Raw genomic sequence first — 19,465 nt, forward strand, 5'->3', positions numbered from 1 at the left:
CACCAGGCATTCATCACCAGGGATATCCAGGTATCTAAATGACAGTCGTACTCTCAATCACCTTGCTCTTCCATGAGACTCGATTTTACTCGTAGAGTAAAAAAAAGAAATTGATGTCCAGGACGAGTTTAATATCAAAGGCAGAAATCACAAACTGTTGAAAGATGGAGTAGGATATTGATTTATAGGGAGTTGAAATGCAGATCAGATAGAAAAATGTTATTTTTGGTGTTTAATGGATAAAACCCACTTTTATCACATTTTATTTATATCCTGACACTGCTGTTCCTGTCCCTGAACTGTATACAGATCATCCGTTCCCACGAGTACCTTCACCTGGGGAATATGAAAGAACAAGCCAGGCAGCTGCAATGGATTGGCCTTACCTGGTTGGGCCTTGTGGTGATCGCAGTCATTGTGTTCATCACCGCGTGGTCTCGTGGCTGGTTCATCAAGAAGAGAAATAAAAAATGCCGCATTTCACGGTAAAGAGCGATGTGTCACATCTTTAGTTTAGGAATCTCTCATTCAGCTTGTCCTCCACCTCATCAAGGTTCTGGTCTTTCTTTGTTTCCTTCCTTTGTCCCAGTTTCTTAAACTGTCCCTCATGCAGCAGGTCATGGGGTTTTGTTAGTGTGTGAGTGTTAGTGTGAGTGTGAGTGTGAGTGTGAGTGTGAGTGTTAGTGTGAGTATGAGTGTGAGTGTGAGTGTAAGTGTGAGTTTGAGTGTGAGTGTGAGTGTGAGTGTGAGTGTGAGTGTGAGTGTGAGTGTTCAGGTCATAACTTTTACCAATTGAGCTTTTGTCATCAAATCTTCAACAAACGTTGATTATGAGAATATTAACACAAATTAATAAATCATATAAATATATATTCATACACAGTTAATATTTTCTACCTGTTGTTTTCTTTTAGTTTATGTTGAGGACGGAAGAAAAGGGATGCGGACGGTCTTTGTGTTTTGGGATGCTTTCTCATTGTATTATTGTTCTTTCTGAAGTCGCCATTCTTCTTGGTCTAGTCTCATTCAGGACATGTTCTCTTTTGTAGAAGTTACAGGATGATGAAAGAAAAGCTGCGAGATGTGAACATCAAGCTGATCAGCCACCTGGAGCACCAAGAGATGGATCAACAGCAGCACCAGGCAGAGCAAATAAAACTACATCAGCTTCTTGCCGAGCGAGAGCAAGTAAACTCTGAAAAATTTGCAATTATTACCAAAGAAAATCGAGAATTGAAAGAAATTCTCCAAAACCTAAATATGAATCTGCTACAAGTACAAGAAGTGGCACATCAACAACAACAGCAAAATGAGGAACATAAAATGAAGGAGCAGCAGTTTCACGAGAAGCAAGAGGAAACCAACAAACAATGTGAAAACCTTGCTCGTGCAAACAAAGAACTGAACGAGGAGGTCCAGCAGCTGAAGAACAAGCTGGTACTTCTTGAGGAACAACAGAAACAGGAAGATCATGAAAATGTCCAGGAACACAATTTGAACATGGAGGAGAGTCTCCACAACAACTCTCCAGGAGCCTTACGGCACGGTGTGGACACTCCAAGTAATGAAGGTCTCCATTGTGGACCGGTAAATATCACTCATTGTTCATATTCAACGTGTGTGTGTGTTTGTGTGTGTGTTTGTGTGTGTGTGTGTGTGTGTGTGTGTTTGTGTGTGTGTGTGTGTCTGTGTGTTTGTGTGTGTGTGTGTTTGTGTGTGTCTGTGTGTGTGTGTGTGTGTGTGTGTGTGTGTGTGTGTGTGTGTGTGTGTGTGTGTGTGTGTGTGTGTGTGTGTCTGGTTTCATGTTTGGGTAAATTTAAAATCCCTTTCTTGAGCAATGCATGAAGTTCCAAGTGAAATCACAACTTTGACAAACACACAAACTCGGATTTCACAACTAAAAATCTCAAGCTTTCTAATCCTCAAAACTTTCAAAACTTTTCTTTGTCACTCAGACCTTGACTTCTGTTGTTTCTCTCCCTCAGGATGTTCTCAAACAGTTTCACACTTTACTAAGTGAAATGACCCAAGATAACTTTCACCATCTTCTTCCAATGACCATGGCTCTCAACATCATAAACAGACATTTTGAGAGCGTGGTTCAGATGGTCCTCTCTCAAGCTGTTGTCACGCCCAAACATTCAGTGGTCTATGCAAGTTTATGCCAACACCTCAACAAGGTGAGGAGCTTTAAACATTGATGGAGGTCACATATTGGAACATCCTGGACTTATTGTACACTTTAACTCTTTTTAACATTCTTATAACCTTGTTCCCACCATGTCACCACCCTGCTTTGTCTTTCACAGATTGAAGTACCAATGGCGGAAACACCTGGAACGTTTGAGCCCTTTCAGCAAATTCTCCTTAAACAATCTGAGGAGAAGTATTCCAAGAGTCTTGCTGGAATCAGTTGCAGATGCGACATCAAGAGCGTTGAAGCCTCCAGTTTGGTGAACTTGGGAAAATGAGTGAAAATTGAAAAATTGTCCAAAAATGGGAATTTTGATCTTACTTAACTGACATTGTCTTTGAACATTTGTTCTTATCCAGGTGAACGAGGATGAACTAAACACCCTCCTGAAATTCAGGAAATGCTCCCTGGGAATCATCCGTTTCATTGGGGAGCTCTATAAGCTGGGTGTGGTCACCAACAACATCATCGTGCATATTCTTATGGAGTTGCTCAGAGATGGAAGAAACCAATCTGTTGAATACCTCTGTTGCCTTTTGAATACCGTTGGCAAGAAACTCACTTCTGACGTGACGGATGTCGTGGTAATATTATACTCTGATCCATGACAGACATGGTCAATTCCAAATGGGATTTTCATTAAGATCCATCACACAGGTTTTCGTGTTGACAAGTTGCGAATTATTTTTGTTCCTCAACAGATGGATGAATATTTCCACCAAATGGAGTCGATTGTGAGAGAAGGAAAGTTGTCGGCTCGCATTCTGTTGATATTGCAACGATTTATATTTCACCGCAAGGTAAATACCTCACTCTACATTTTCTAACTACAATAACCCGCCACAGACATCTGCAGACAGTATATCGTCTATCCGTGTCAACCCATGTCTGATATGTCTTTCCTTAAACAGCGCAACTGGGTTCCATTGACACAGTGAAGATTGCTGAACACCATCTGATAAACAAGGGACCTGAACAGGTCCATCAGCACGGTGGAAGACCGACATGATTGTGGATTGTATGGTCTCGAAAATCAACACAACCTCGAGGCCCGCCACCTCACCTTCACAGGTTGTCTGAACTGCTTCCAAATTCAGTCTCAACTCACTTTAATTAATCACCTGAGCTGAGTCTAGTTTCTGTCATCGTGGAAGATCGTTGATCGTGACATTCTTCACTCCACCCGTCAATCTGTGTCTGCATGGAAGATTCAACTCAGAAATGCTCGACATCTCAACTTCCCTCGGTGAAACACTCAAAAGTACAAAAATTCCACAATTCCTTTTTTCACCGACATGCTTAAATCTGTTCTGAAGATGTAAATATCAATTACATGTTTCATATTCGTTTGAATTGTGTTTTTATTTTATTTATGATCTTGGTGATTTACATTTGTTGAAACATGATTTTTCTGGCTATTATAATGTCAACCTTGTTTGTATCAATTTTCTGTTTGGCTTTACCAGAGATGTTTTATTTTATAAACCAAGCTGTAAGCCATTCCTTATCAACCATTTTGTTGGAGTCCTTGCTTGAGTGCTTAAACCATGTGGCAAGCACTCTACAATACTCACACTGTCACTGAATATATCGATCGACTTGAACAAAGTTCAGGGCTCACTCGCCTGCGTTTGATCGTGCGGTGGTTCACTCGCTGAAAATGTGCAATTTTATTTTGCACCACGATTCCCCTTTTCGTACGATCTTCTTTCATTCCACGACAAGTCATTTCGGCAGAGATTTAAATATGGAGAAAATAAAAATGTTTTGTTTTTAAAAGTTTCTTCAACCGTTTCATTGGAATGCTTGCTTGAGTGGAGTGCTCGTAACATCTCCGGAGTTAGGAAGGCAAAATAAATTAGATGATTACAACGAGTAAAAAATATTTTCAGTTGTTAAAATAGCAAATCAATGCATTGCCTCATCACGGCAGGATAGCCGAGAGGTACGCAGACTCGCTCTTTCTTTAATAATCTGTTATAATAATCTTTAATAAATCTTTAAATAATCTTTAATAAAATAATAAGCTGTTTAGCCTGGGTTTGAATCCCGACCCAGCTATAAACTGTCTTCCCGGTGTATCACAGGCTGGGTGATTCATCAACGTGTGTGCTGTGTCTCAGATAAACATTAAACTGCACATCACATCAACTAGAATGCACCCTCTCCCCTTCCCCTTCCCTGTCACCCCTTCTCCCCTTTCCTGTTACCCCTCTCTCTCTTTTTAGAAATTACACCGAAGTTTTGACCTCAAAAATAATTGGTGGTTAAATTCAGTGACTTATTTGAAAATCCTCTTTAAATTTCAAGACAATCAGAAGAAAATTGAGGATTTTTGAAATTTGGCCCACGTTGACCTTTTGAACTCAAAATCAATGGGTTTCTTGTTTACGACCAATTCTCCCATTTGGTGAAGATCAGTTTTAAATTCTGATTTGTAGGTGAATGAGATCGGCCAGATGTTCGTGACAACAACAAACCATGAAAAGACCGAAACGAGACACGGCTCTCCAGCAAGGTTATAAGATGATGTAATTAATACACCTGCTCCCGTTCAAGGTCCAGATCCCGTCTGGTATCTCAGTGGGCCACAACATGTGAACTGTTGAGCCTGGCTGAGGTATGCGCTCCACCAAGTTCCTTTGTAGTATTTTTCTGGAGTTAATTACATGAGTACGTGCACGTAAAAAAAAAAATAAAAAAAAAAAATAATAAATAAATAAACCACACAGGCCGTTTCTTCGCTCTCACGTGCCCGTACGTGTGTGACCCGGAAGTTCGATATTATTCGCAGTTACGATTATTCGCAATTTAATTTTAAAACCCAATTATTCAATTAGCGCCAACGTATTTTACCTTTTCGCAATGTCGTGGCAAGGAAAAACAAAAAGAGAAGAGAAGAGAGAGATAAAATTTACTTCCTGGTTTGGAGCATACCAGCACTCTGATGTTACCGAAATTTAAACACCGTCTAATATGAAAACGATCATAACTTGTGCCATTGTGTTTATCTATAAATGCGCATAAAAAATCGAGAAATTATGAGAATACATGAAGTCATCACTCTCCGGAAGCACGTACGTTGTAACCTGTAATGGGGAACGTGGCTGTGCTTCCTTTCCCCATCAGCCACGCCCACGCAACAACGTGTCTTCCCATTGGTTTGGTAAATAAATGGCCATAACTTGGGAAGCATTTTTGGGAAGCACACACACACACACACACACACACAGATTGCTGGAATTATAGATTGATGAGTGAAAGACAGAAACATCAGGAATTTGATTCTGATAAACAGTATCCATTGCCAGGGGAAGTTACGAATGAGATAATGGGAATGAAAATATTTTCTTTATTTGTTCAATTGACGAATATTGAGTGAAAATAAACATTTAAATGCCAATTTATAGAATTAACAACCTGCGTACAATCTCATTCGAGTTGTTTTATCTGTGTTGCCCAGAGGAATTCAATGAAATATCTATTTACAGTTCCAAAAGAAAATCTTCACCCCCTTTCAAAATTTACACCTTTTGTTGCCTTATTGCCTGAAATTGAATTGCATTAAATCAGACTTTTTCCACCTTTATTTACACATCGTAACCCACAACTTCCAAGGAAAAAACAGAATTCTACAAATTTCAGAATATTCATTAAAAATACAAAACGAGAATATCTGGCTTGGATAAGTGACCACCCACCCCACTTTTAATTGCAACTGTAAAGAAAAGAAAGAGCAATCAGCATTTGCAGACCCTCACCGGACTTGTTTTGTGTGATGTTTATCGACTGGCGTGTGATTTAATTAATAAGAGATTATTAGAACTGCCACTTTATAACTGCTGGCAGTGGTGACTGGGTAAGAAGACGTCACGCTTTGATTGGACACCTGACCCTAACCCATTGCGCTACTCCTCTACCCTCAAATCCATCCTGGCACAGTCAAGTGAACCTTATTCAAAAAATAAAAATGAAAAAACAAAAAGAACCAATTTCAAATAATTAAATAATTCTGGGTGCCAGAACATGCACCCAATCAGGATGAAATTTAAAATATGTATTATTCCCCATCACAACTAGATCATAAATGTGACGTTTCATGTCGATTGGTGAAGCAGTTCCAGAGAAAACAATATTAAATATTTTTCTTCAATCCAATATGGCTGCCAAACCATTTCCCCCATCAATATTCTTCAACAAATTTGTAACCCACGTCTTGTGGAACATGTGTGTCAAGTTTCCCCTCGATCTGTCCAGCCTTTGTGGGGAAGAAGATATTGAAAGGTTTTAGGGTAAATCCAATATGTCTGCGAAACCTTGTGACCAATGATGTCAAATGTGTGAACCTTTTGTTCCTCATGGATAGGCGGTCAGATATGTCCAGTTTCACCTCGAACTGTTCAGCCACTTCAGAGAAGATTTTTGAATGTTTTTAAAAAAATAATTTTAAAATGGCTGACAAATCACGTGACCAATCAATTTCATTCTCGTTTTTTTCTGTGACGAAGTCATCAAATTTTTTCTCTGGACCATTTTATCCCTCGATGACCGTCAAAAATTTTTCTACTGATCAGATGTAGCATTCTACATCTGCAATTATGATGTCATTACGAAGGCACCAATGACATCATAAAAATCATATTTATTTCCCCATGAGGAGAATTTGCCATGTGCCAAGTTTCAATTTTTATCCTTCATGTGGTTTTCAAGGTACGAAGGTCAAAAATATTTCTGTTTTTCCACATTGCTGCAGCACCACATAACCAATGACATCATAATTACAATAAAACATTGTACATCAGCATTCGCTCCTTTCGTGAAAATTTCAATTCAATCCGACAAGCGCTTGTGGAGAAAAACCCTAAACTTCTGTGTGGACAAACAAACAAACAGACAGAAAGACAAACAAACGGACCCAAACACAACACCTTCACCTTCGGCGAGGTTAAAAATCACTCCTTGAGTGACTTGGCTGAACATAATGGCACTCGGTGGAGCGCATACCTCCTCCAGGTCAGGTCAGGTATGGGAACATGTGCCAAAGCTGCGTCCATTCTCTGCCGGTACTCCAGGGGCCTCCGTCTGGCCATCCCCCAGGCAGATGACTGGCCCATCCCCATCTCCTTGAGACTCTGATCAACCTGCTGCAACCACGAGGCACGTGGTCAGCCCATTGGCCTCCTCCACTCACGAGACTCCATCGCTGAGAGAATCTGGTGAGCAGGATCAGCGTCAGGAAAATGAGCCACATGTCCAGACAACCGCAACCTGCACAAGGCAGGTTGGCAAAATTAACATGACTTCAGTGTTGCCAGATACAAGCCACGTTGGCAAAAAAACATCACTGAAGTGTTGCCAGATACAAGCCAGGTTGGCAAAAAAACATTATTTAGGTGTTGTTAGATGCAAGCCAGGTTGGCAAAAAAACATCACTTACGTGTTGCCAGATACAAGCCAGGTTGGCAAAAAAACATTATTTAGGTGTTGTCAGATACAAGGCAGGTTGGCAAAAAAACATTATTTAGGTGTTGTCAGATACAAGGCAGGTTGGCAAAAAAACATTACTTAGGTGTTGCCAGTTACGAGGCTGGTTGGCAAAAAAAACATTACTGAAGTGTTGCCAGATACAAGCCAGGTTGGCAAAAAAAACATTACTTAGGTGTTGCCAGATACAAGCCAGGTTGGCAAAAAAACATTACTGAAGTGTTGCCAGATACAAGCCAGGTTGGCAAAAAAACATCACTTAAGTGTTGCCAGATACAAGGCAGGTTGGTAAAAAAAACATTACTTCAGTGTTGCCAGATTCAAGTCTTCTTCTTCTCCTTTCGGCTGCTCCCGGTCGGGGTCGCCACAGCAGATCATCCGTATGATCCGCATGGTGATTTGGCACATGTTTTACACCGGATGCCCTTCCTGACACAACCCTGGTCGCCTCTTACGACACAGGGATATGGTACACCTATTTTAAACCGGGTATACACCGGCCCAGTACACTGGTACTCATTTCGCCGACCTCGGAAGGATGACAGGCTGAGTAAACCCCCTGGTGTATTAATTCAGTGGCCCAACGGGGCTTGAACTCAGGACCTTTTGGATCCCAAGCCGCTGCCCTCACCACTGGGCCAACACACCAGGCTAGTGGTGCCAGATTCAAGTCAGGTTGGCAAAAAAACATGACTTACGTGTTACCAGGTACAAGGCAGGTTGGCAAAAAATGTATTAAAATTTTTGAATTTATGAAAGTAGGTTAATTATCATAAAGTAATAAGCACGATGAGTCGTTCGAAAATTCTGCGAAATCAGATTAATCAAAAGAATTAATGACCTGGACCTGATATAATACATAACTGTGACTTTTGATGTCTGTTGCTGTTTTAGGGAAACACAACTATTTTCTGTTTGAGTCAAAGTTGTGGAAATAATTTTAAATGCATTGATATGCTAATTAGGATCCGCCATTATGGAAATTTTCATTTTCGTAAATATCTCAACATCTGGTCCATGGAAATTTGTAAATGAGGAATCTACACATATGTTTGGAGTGTCAAGGATTAAAGTGAACATATTTCCTTTGTTGTCAGAGATGCAGAATAATGTTTCAGGTCAGGTCAGGTATGGGAGCATGTGCCAGAACAGCACGTCGCTGCGTCCAATTTCCGCCGGTACTCCAGGGGCCTCCGTCTGGCCATCCCCCAGGCAGATGCCAGGCCCATCCCCATCTCCTTGAGATGATGGTCAACCTGTTGCAACCATGAGGCACGTGGTCGACCCACTGGCCTCCTCCACTCATGAGACTCCCTCGCTGAGAGAATCTGGTGAGCAGGATCAGAGTCAGGAAAACGAGCCACATGTCCATACAGCCGCAACTGACGCTCACGGACTATGCAGGTAACAAATCTCATCCGAGTCTCTCTCAGCAACCGCTCGTTGGACACAAAATCCGACCAGCGATAGCCAAGGATTCTCCGAAGAGACCTGGTACCAAAGGAATTAAGTCTCCGTCTCAGATCCTTGGTCAGAGTCCAAGTCTCGCACCCATAGAGCAAGACTGGAAGTACCAAGGACCTGAAGACTCGGATTTCGTCCTCCCGCACAGGTACCGGCAGCGCCACACCCCATGATCCAGTGAATCCATGACTCCCCAGGCCCGACCCAGACGTCTATTGACCTCTGACTCGCAGCCAGCAGAGACATGAATATCACTGCCAAGGTAAGTGAATCTCTCCACGACCTCAACATCCTCACCACAAACAGACACAGACAGGACAGCAGCATCCAAGATGTCACCGAAAGCCTGGATCTTAGTTTTGACCCAAGAAACCCGTAATCCCAACGGCTCCGACTCCTCATTCAGCACCTCGAGGGCCCCCAAGAGGATGTCTAAAGTCTCCGCAAAGATGACTGCATCATCTGCAAAGTCAAGGTCCGAGATCTTGACATTCGCAAATGACGCACCGCAACTTGATCTCTCCGACATCCTCCCTAGAATCCAGTCCATACAAGTGCTGAAAAGTGTGGGGGCAAGTACACATCCCTGACGAACTCCAGTAACAACTGGAAATAAGTCAGAGATGGTACCACCACACTTCACAGCACTCTCAGTACCAGAGTATAGTTCAGACATCAGATCGATCAGTTTTGGTGGCACCCCACGAAGACCAAGAATCCTCCAGAGGACATCCCGATTCACTGAATCGAACGCTTTACAGAGATCAACATAGGCTGCAAGCAGCCCCTGCCGAAACTCTCGTCTGCGTTCGGTGAGGACACGAAGTGCAAGGATACGGTCAATCGTTGACCTCTTTGGTGTAAAGCCTGACTGCTCTGGACGCTGGTGCTCAAGCAGATGGTGGCGAACCCTATCGAGAATTATCCGAGCAAAGACCTTGCCCGGCACTGAGAGCAGCGTCACCCCTCGGTAGTTGTTGCAGTCTTGGCGATCACCCTTCCCTTTCCAGAGAGGGACAACAAGGCCCCTCTTCCAGTCAGTTGGGATGATGCCTGTGTTCCAGGCAGAGCACAAAACTGCATGCAACGACACGAGTGCAGCATTTCCACCAGCCTTGAGAAGTTCGGCATGGATGCCACAGATCCCTGGAGCTTTGCCCCGTTTCAACTGGTTCACCGCAGCCCGTGTTTCCACAAGCGTAGGTGGACCACAGTTGATTCGAGGGTCAGCAACAGGGATTGTAACACCCTTGATGTCCAACTCGATATTTGGGGGATCAGCCTGGTACAACCGCTCAAAGTAACCGGCCCAGCGGGCCTTCACTTCAGACTCCTCTGTCAAGAGCCTACCACTCTCTGCTCGAACTGCAGTGCTCCGAGGGATGGGCTTGGATGAACGCAATGCGCGAATTCCCCTGTAAGCGGGACGAGAATCACCTGTCCACAGGTGATGCTCTACCCCCTCACAGATTCCTCGCACATAGGCCTCCTTGTCCACCCTCAGTGCACGTACAGTTTTACGCCTCAGCTCCCTGAACAGCTCAGCTCTGCCATTCAGCCTGGCCCTGCGACTCTGGTCAATGGTATCCAGTGTCCCTTGAGAGACAAAATTCTTCTTTGCCCTGCGGTGAGCTCCAAGGCATCCACCGGCAACATCAAGGACGGTGGTCTTGAAGGCGCTCCACAACTCTTCAGGACCCCCCAAAGCACCCAGACCCCCCAAGTGTCCACTCAGCCTGTTCGCAAACTCCTCAGCTACTCTCTCATCCCTGAGCTTGGCAACATCCAGCCTAGGCTGGGATGGTACCATTCTCCAGGATTTAAGGTGCAGCTTTAGAGTTGCTACAACAAGCCTGTGGTCAGTATTGAGGAACTGAGCACTCCGGTAGACCCTGCAGTTCTGGATCATCCTCCAACGACCGTCAATGAGGACATGGTCAATCTCCTTTGCCACACCGCCAGTGTGGGAATACCAAGTCCAGCAATGAGCTTGTGGGCGCTGAAACCATGAACCAGCCACCCTAAGTCCATGACTTCTTGCAAAGTCAAGGAACTTAGTGCTATTCTGGTTCATAGTTCCTGACCCCTGGGGACCAACACACACCTCATAACCATCCCTATCAGTTCCAGTCGATGCATTGAAATCCCCCAAGACTAGAAGTGTATCTCGTCTGGGGCACTGATCAACCACAGACTCGAGTGTGGTGTAGAATGCATCCTTCACGGTGAGATCACTCGCCTCAGTCGGAGCATAAACAGAGACCAGGGAAATGACACCTAAGGAGTGACGAATCCTTAATCTCATAATACGCTCGTTGACCGGTGTTACCTCAATTATCATTGGGGTCGGCTTATTGGACACAGCTACAGCAACTCCTTGGGTATGGTAACCATCAGAGTGACCAGACCAATAGTAGGTGTAACCACCCACCATTATCTCGCCGCAATCCGGTCTCCGAACCTCAGAGAGAGCTGCAATCCCGATGTCCAAACGCTTGAGCTCAGATGATAACAGAGACAGGTGATCATCCTCTCTTAGGGATAGGACATTCCAGGCACCCACCCGAAGGGACCGCCTCAGGTTAACCCAAGGAGACCGCCGTCTGGTGGACGACACCTCAGCACCACTCCGACACACTCTCCCGCAATCTGACCCAGGGATGTTACCCCGTGGTTTCCCTCCTATCAAAGATTGGGGGTCCCGAAGGCTTTGCCCCAATCCCATCATCCGGTGAGCTGCCCTGCGAAGGGAAGCTGCACAGGAGGTACTCCCACGGAGTGGGTTTTCAGATTTTTTGCGTTTTTGCGTTTTGCGGAATGAAGGGTTTTACGGTGGCCGGAGTGCAAATCCTGCCACCAACCTCCTAATAAGAAGTGACCAAACTGCAGGAGGACGTCCGCAGACACAGTTGGGCACTAGATATGGATGGCCGTTGGCTCACAAGGAGCTCCTCCGCCCTTTGACAGGTTTTGTTTTTAATCCTGCTGGGTGTCCATATCCAAACACCCTCCTCACCAGAAAACCTGGTGGGGGAGACGGTTTAGTCGCCGACAACCCGACCATGGAACAGGTTAGTACAGGTTTCCATGGTACCTGGAGCAGGTCACAGATCGAACCTGACCTGACACAAGTGACACCACACACAAATAATGTTTGGATAGCCTAATTACATGCAAAAATGGAAACAGCTGAATAACGCAAAGTGCAAATGAGTGATTTTTATGGGAACATCTTTTTCTGATACTTGGGATATATATGAACACTGTGGTATCAGTGAAAGTTAGTCGTGGGGTGGGGGGGGTGCTTGGTAGGTCCCACTGGCCCCCGTCCTGAACCAACTTCCTCATTCAGTTCAATCCCATCCTTTACTTCAAGGCTTCAAGACAGAAGTTCACCACAACCTCATGTCATCCATACCCAGATCATTTCTTCTCCAACTCTCCCAAAATACACTCCTTCCTTTCCAGGTTATTATTTTTTCTCTCCCTCACCCTCCAGCTTTGTTTTTTGTTGTTGTTCAATTTCTCTTTCATTCCCGGTTTTCCCATCCTGTTCTTCCTGTGTTTGAACTTGTATCCAGCTTGTTTCCTCCACCACTGAATGGGGATGGAGGTTATGTTTTCATCTCTGTCCAGTTGTCTGTCTGTCTGTGAGCAGGACATCTCAAAAGATTTGCAATGGATTCGGTGGACGGGATGGGTGTGTGACAAAGACGAGTTGATTTGATTTTGGTGAAATCTGGATCCGGATCTGGATACTGCATTTTTTAAAGTAATTCTTCACCATCGACAGAGACAGGGCCAAAAACGACAAATAACATGATATCTCAAAAATTTGTGGAAACATTCGGACGATTACTTGATGAACGGTCACTTCAGGCCTCCATCAAGATGAAGAACAATTTATAAGGTGACAACAATTTACAAACAAAGAATACTTGGTGACATCTGGCTCAACACGAAATCTTTATACCTCGGATGGAAATGTTAAACCCCGTCGTCTGGAGATAAAAATCCTTCCGAATGGTTCAGTGTGTTTCCACCAAGACACGTCATGGAAACCCGTGTAATGTATGGACTGAGAATGTTCTTATACCGTGAAAACCTCTCATTCCATCTCATGTGGATATGTGTACACCATCAAACCCCCCAACTACATCGAACGATGCATCCTACTCAACCCTCTACACCGCAGGGTGCACCCCGCCCCCTCCACACCACCCTTCTCCACGGGTATCACTAGTTCACATATAATCCTCATCGTGTGTTCTCATCTCTGGAGTAACGACGTGAAGACAACCGATTTTCTTTTGTGAAATTCCCATTTTTAACCTGAATCCAGAAATTAAACAGGAGTGTTGTGATGTATCAGAGTCGTTTATACTGATGTGTGCGAGTTTGGGTGTACCAGGGAGTGGTTACTGGGAGTCACGTGACCCGCCCGTGTTATTTAATTTCTCCAAACTTTCAAACATTCGAACTTGTGTTTTGTTTCATTTGAGTTTGGGTTTTGAGAGTTTATGAAGAGCAGGAACTGAACACAAACATGAGGATAAAATAATCCGTGTGTTTAAAAAATCCGATTATTCATTGGGACCAGGCTGTTGTTGTGCTCATAATGACGTCACAATATCGTGCAGCAGTTCATCGTGACGCACAGACGTTCATCGTGACGCACAGACGTTCATCGTGACGCACAGACGTTCATCGTGACGCACATCCGTTCATCGTGACACACAGCCGTTCATCGTGACGCACAGCCGTTCATCGTGACGCACAGACGTTCATTGTGACGCACAGACGTTCATTGTGACGCACAAAGCACATTCCACGACCGACTCGTTCACAGCGACAGAAACAAGTTTTCAAGCTCTCACAATGTTGACGCTGATTTGGAGAATTTGTATTTCCTTCTTCGGACTTTTTTCTTCGGGAATTGTCCAACTGGACCGAGTCCGGGAAATGTCTGTGTCCGCGAATCGGACTTGTCCCGGACGATGGGTTCTCAAGTCAAAACGGGTAAGGGGCAACCATGGGGAGAGCATGGGTGGGGGTTCGTGGGGGTTAGTGGGGGTTAGTGGAGGTTAGTGGGGGTTAGTGGCGGTTCATAGAGAGTAGAGAATGTGAACAAAATGAACTGGAACACAGAATTACATCAAAAATATTTAATTCACAGTTTTACATTTTGTGAACTTTCACCTTTGATTTGTGACTGTTCACCTTTTACCAATGTGACGTCATGGAGATTGATTCCAGTTCTGACTTACCAGTTGATAACATACCAGTTGATCCAGTTGATCAGTAAGTCCATGGCCTCACAAAAACGTGATTGTGAAAACAAAAAAGTTTTAATATTTTTTTGGTCAATACGTTTATTTCATTAATTGGATGAAAGTGTGTTTGTGATGATTTTGTGATTATTTAATTTTTGGCATATCAGAGCAAAATGATCATTGTGAAGTATGTTATATGTGGATGTTGAGGTAAGTTACCCTCTGTGGATATGCAGGTAAGTTACCTTCTGTGGATGTGCAGGTAAGTTACCCTCCGGAGATGTGCTGGTTCATCATGTGGACCATACATTGTTTCATGATCAATTATTGGAGACAGCCTCCACTGCTCATAACACACTCAAGTCAATCATCACGTGTTTGGTTGCACGTCATCTCACAGTTCATCCATACAGTGTCATTGTCCTCATTTTACAGTTCAATTCGTGAACTGATAAACTTCATGGTTTGTTGCTTTTTGACTGTCTCGGTGAAGGATCGGAGAAAGGTAAATAGTACAGGGACCTTTTTGTCGGGCAGGATCCGCAGATGGGATCCCATTTCTTTGAAGGGACCACAAAGAAGATTACAAACGAATGAGGGACCCTTCCTCCATTTGCAATTCTCAAAAACATTGGGTAAACTCACAAGGTCCACGCTGAACCTGACGATGCTCCCTTCGGGTGAACCGAGGAGGTTACTTGGCTTGAGATTCCTTTTCTATCACTGTGATTCCACTGAGGATTTGGTGAATTTACATTTTCAAATCTCCACAGACAGTACAGCTGTGAGGTTACCAGAGCATCACAAAATCAGACTTTTAACTGTGGAAACTGAAAAGGTCTTTGATATATTAAAATTGTATTAATGTAAAATTCAAATAAACATCTCGTGATCTCATGTCGGGTCACAATCACCCCCCCCCCCCCCCCCCGTAAATCAATGATGTCAGGACTTGGTTATTGCTGAACTCGGTGTCCTGGTTCCGTGAAATGACTCTGTGAATCACAATGGGAAACATAAATCACAAAATTCTAACCGAGGAAGTTTTACAAATTAAATAAATTGTTTCACCAGGCATTCATCACCAGGGATATCCAGGTATCTAAAGGTGTGAGATTATAAAAATTATCATTTGAAGTATCTTCCGATAACTGAACCTGCACCGCCGACCGGTTAAACTTCCAAAAATCCGGGCTGACTGCAAACCTCCACTCTTGTTCCTCACTCGTCCCATCTGAGAACTGTATTTAGGAGGTTATGATTTCCCACTCTTCCCTGCAGGATTTCAAGCCGACAGTGAACCCTTATCTCACGTCCCCCTCCCCATTTTGACCCACCATCTTCATTACCCCCATTAACCCTTCTTAGCCTCACCTGCTTATTTACAGATTGCGGTGTTCCCTTCCCTCCTCTCTCTTCTCTCCTCTTTTCCTGTTTCATTCCTTCCTTGATGTTTCCAGGAGTTGCCACGCTGCCCAAATGACAGTCGTACTCTCAATCACCTTGCTCTTCCATGAGCCTCGATCGTGTCGAGTTAAAAAAAAACGATGTCCAGGACGAGTTTAATATCAAAGGCAGAAATCACAAACTGTTGAAAGATGGAGTAGGATATTGATTTATAGGGAGTTGAAATGCAGATCAGATATAAAAATGTTATTTTTGGTGTTTAATGGATAAAACCCACTTTTATCACATTTTATTTATATCCTGACACTGCTGTTCCTGTCCCTGAATTGTATACAGATCATCCGTTCCCACGAGTACCTTCACCTGGGGAATATGAAAGAACAAGCCAGGCAGCTGCAATGGATTGGCCTTACCTGGTTGGGCCTTGTGGTGATCGCAGTCATTGTGTTCATCACCGCGTGGTCTCGTGGCTGGTTCATCAAGAAGAGAAATAAAAAATGCCGCATTTCACGGTAAAGAGCGATGTGTCACATCTTTAGTTTAGGAATCTCTCATTCAGCTTGTCCTCCACCTCATCAAGGTTCTGGCCTTTCTTTGTTTCCTTCCTTTGTCCCAGTTTCTTAACCTGTCCCTCATGCAGCAGGTCATGGGGTTTTGTTAGTGTGTGAGTGTGAGTGTGAGTGTGAGTGTGAGTGTGAGTGTGTGTGTGAGTGTTAGTGTGAGTGTGAGTGTGAGTGTTAGTGTGAGTGTGAGTGTGAGTGTGAGTGTGATTGTTAGTGTGAGTGTGAGTGTGAGTGTGAGTGTGAGTGTGAGTGTGAGTTTTCAGGTCATAACTTTTACCAATTGAGCTTTTGTCATTAAATCTTCAACAAACGTTGATTATTAGAATATTAACACAAATTAATAAATCATATAAATATATATTCACACACAGTTTATATTTTCGACCTGTTTTTTTGTTTTAGTTTATTTTGAGGACGGAACAAAGTGGATGCGGACGGCTTTGTGTTTTGAGATGCTTTCTCATTGTCTTATTGTTCTTTCTGAAGTCGCCATTCTTCTTGGTCTAGTCTCATTCAGGACATGTTCTCTTATGTAGAAGTTACAGGATGATGAAAGAACAGCTGCGAGACGTGAACATCAAGCTGTTCAGCCACCTGGAGCACCAAGAGATGGATCAACAGCAGCACCAGGCAGAGCAAATAAAACTACATCAGCTTCTTGCCGAGCGAGAGCAAGTAAACTCTGAAAAATTTGCAATTATTTCCAAAGAAAATCGAGAATTCAAAGAACTTCTCCAAAACCTTAATATGAATCTGCTGCAAGTACAAGAAGCGGCACATCAACAACAACAGCAAAATGAGGAACATAAAATGAAGGAGCAGCAGTTTCACGAGAAGCAAGAGGAAACCAACAAACAATGTGAAAACCTTGCTCGTGCAAACAAAGAACTGAACGAGGAGGTCCAGCAGCTGAAGAGCAAGCTGGTACTTCTTGAGGAACAACAGAAACAGGAAGATCATGAAAATGTCCAGGAACACAATTTGAACATGGAGGAGAGTCTCCACAACAACTCTCCAGGAGCCTTACGGCACGGTGTGGACACTCCAAGTAATGAAGGTCTCCATTGTAGACCGGTAAATATCACTCATTGTACATAATGAACGTGTGTGTGTGTGTGTGTGTGTGTGTGTGTCTGTGTATGTGTGTGTGTGTGTTTGTGTGTGTGTGTGTGTGTGTCTGTGTATGTGTGTGTGTGTGTGTGTGTGTGTGTGTGTGTGTGTGTGTGTGTGTGTGTGTGTGTGTGTGTGTGTGTGTGTGTGTGTGTGTGTGTGTGTGTGTGTGTGTGTATGTGTGTGTGTGTGTGTGTGTGTGTATGTGTGTGTGTGTGTGTGTGTGTGTGTGTGTGTGTGTGTGTGTGTGTGTGTGTGTGTGTGTGTGTGTGTGTGTGTGTGTGTGTGTGTGTGTTTTTCTGGTTTCAAGTTTGGGTCAATTTAAAATCCCCTTCTTAAGCAATGCATGAAGTTCCAAGTGAAATCACAACTTTGACAAACACACAAACTCGGATTTCACAACTAAAAATCTCAAGCTTTCTCATCCTCAAAACTTTCAAAACTTTTCTTTGTCACTCAGACCTTGACTTCTGTTGTTTCTCTCCCTCAGGATGTTCTCAAACAGTTTCACACTTTACTAAGTGAAATGACCCAAGATAACTTTCACCATCTTCTTCCAATGACCATGGCTCTCAACATCACAAACAGACATTTTGAGAGTGTGGTTCAGATGGTCCTCTCTCAAGCTGTTGCCACGCCCAAACATTCAGCGGTCTATGCAAGTTTATGCCAACACCTCAACAAGGTGAGGAGCTTTAAACATTGATGGAGGTCACACATTGGTACATCCTGGATTTATCGTACACTTTAACTCATTTTAACATTCTTATAACCTTGTTCCCACCATGTCACCACCCTGCTTTGTCTTTCACAGATTGAAGTACCAATGGGGGATACACCTGGAACGTTTGAGCCCTTTCAGCAAATTCTCCTCAAACAGTGTGAGGAGAAGTATTACAAGAGTCTTGCTGGAATCAGTTGCACATGCGACATCAAGAGCGTTGAAGCCTCCAGTTTGGTGAACTTGGGAAAATGGGTGAAAATTTCAAAATTGTCCAAAAATGGGAATTTTGATCTGACTTTACTGACGTTGTCTTTGAACATTTGTTTTTATCCAGGTGAACGAGGATGAACTGAACACCCTCTTGAAATTCAGGAAATGCTCCCTGGGAATCATCCGTTTCATTGGGGAGCTCTATAAGCTGGGTGTGGTCACCACCAACATCATCGTGCATATTCTTCTCGAGTTGTTCAGAGATGGAAGAAACCAATCTGTGGAATACATCTGTTGCCTTTTGAATACCGTTGGCAAGAAACTTACTTCTGACGTGACGGATGTCGTGGTAATATTATACTCTGATCCATGACAGACATGGTCAATTCCAAATGGGATTTTCATTAAGATCCATCACACAGGTTTTCGTGTCGATAACTTGCAAATTATTTTTGTTCCTCAACAGATGGATGAATATTTCCACCAAATGGAGTCGATTGTGAGAGAAGGAACGTTGTCAGCTCGCATTCTGTTGATATTGCAACGATTTATATTTCACCGCAAGGTAAATACCTCACTCTACATTTTCTAACCACAATAACCTGCCACAGACATCTGCAGACAGTATATCGTCTATCCGTGTCAACCCATGTCTGATATGTCTTTCCTTAAACAGCGCAACTGGGTTCCATTGAGACAGTGAAGATTGCTGAACACCATCTGATAAACAAGGGACCTGAACAGGTCCATCAGCACGGTGGAAGACGGACATGATTGTGGACTGTATGGTCTCGAAAATCAACACAACCTCGAGACCCGCCACCTCACCTTCACAGGTTGTCTGAACTGCTTCCAAATTCAGTCTCAACTCACCTTAATTAATCACCTGAGCTGAATCTAGTTTCTGTCATCGTGGAAGATCGTTGATCGTGACATTCTTCACTCCACCCGTCAATCTGTGTCTGCATGGAAGATTCAACTCAGAAATGCTCAACATCTCAACCTCCCTCGGTGAAACACTCAAAAGTACAAAAAT

The 19,465-nt window shown here is 43.5% G+C and overlaps 1 protein-coding gene across 1 annotated transcript; it reads left to right on the forward strand.

The window, feature by feature from the left end:
- The first annotated feature begins 1,022 nt into the window (after positions 1 to 1,022).
- LOC147034076 (uncharacterized) lies at positions 1,023 to 18,802 on the forward strand. The gene is made up of 10 exons (XM_085849172.1): positions 1,023 to 1,587; positions 1,986 to 2,180; positions 2,310 to 2,453; positions 2,554 to 2,778; positions 2,896 to 2,994; positions 16,159 to 16,334; positions 16,922 to 17,459; positions 17,986 to 18,180; positions 18,310 to 18,453; positions 18,554 to 18,802. The coding sequence occupies exons 1-10, from the start codon at positions 1,060 to 1,062 to the stop codon at positions 18,800 to 18,802; spliced, it is 2,493 nt and encodes an 830-aa protein (XP_085705298.1). The 5' UTR covers positions 1,023 to 1,059.
- Positions 18,803 to 19,465: the final 663 nt, after the last annotated feature.

Source organism: Eptatretus burgeri, chromosome 1 (genome assembly GCF_056783735.1).
Source record: "Eptatretus burgeri isolate ZD-2024b chromosome 1, Ebu_testis_v1, whole genome shotgun sequence".
Taxonomy (NCBI): Eukaryota; Metazoa; Chordata; class Myxini; order Myxiniformes; family Myxinidae; genus Eptatretus; species Eptatretus burgeri.

Excerpts from the sequence above, each read along its gene's own strand:
- LOC147034076 (XM_085849172.1), top strand. The coding sequence starts at position 1,060 with ATGATGAAAGAAAAGCTGCGAGATGTGAACATCAAGCTGATCAGCCAC. Across the intron at positions 2,454-2,553 it reads GCGTTGAAGCCTCCAGTTTG|GTGAACGAGGATGAACTAAA; the intron begins GTGAACTTGGGA and ends GTTCTTATCCAG. Across the intron at positions 2,995-16,158 it reads GATTTATATTTCACCGCAAG|ATCATCCGTTCCCACGAGTA; the intron begins GTAAATACCTCA and ends AATTGTATACAG.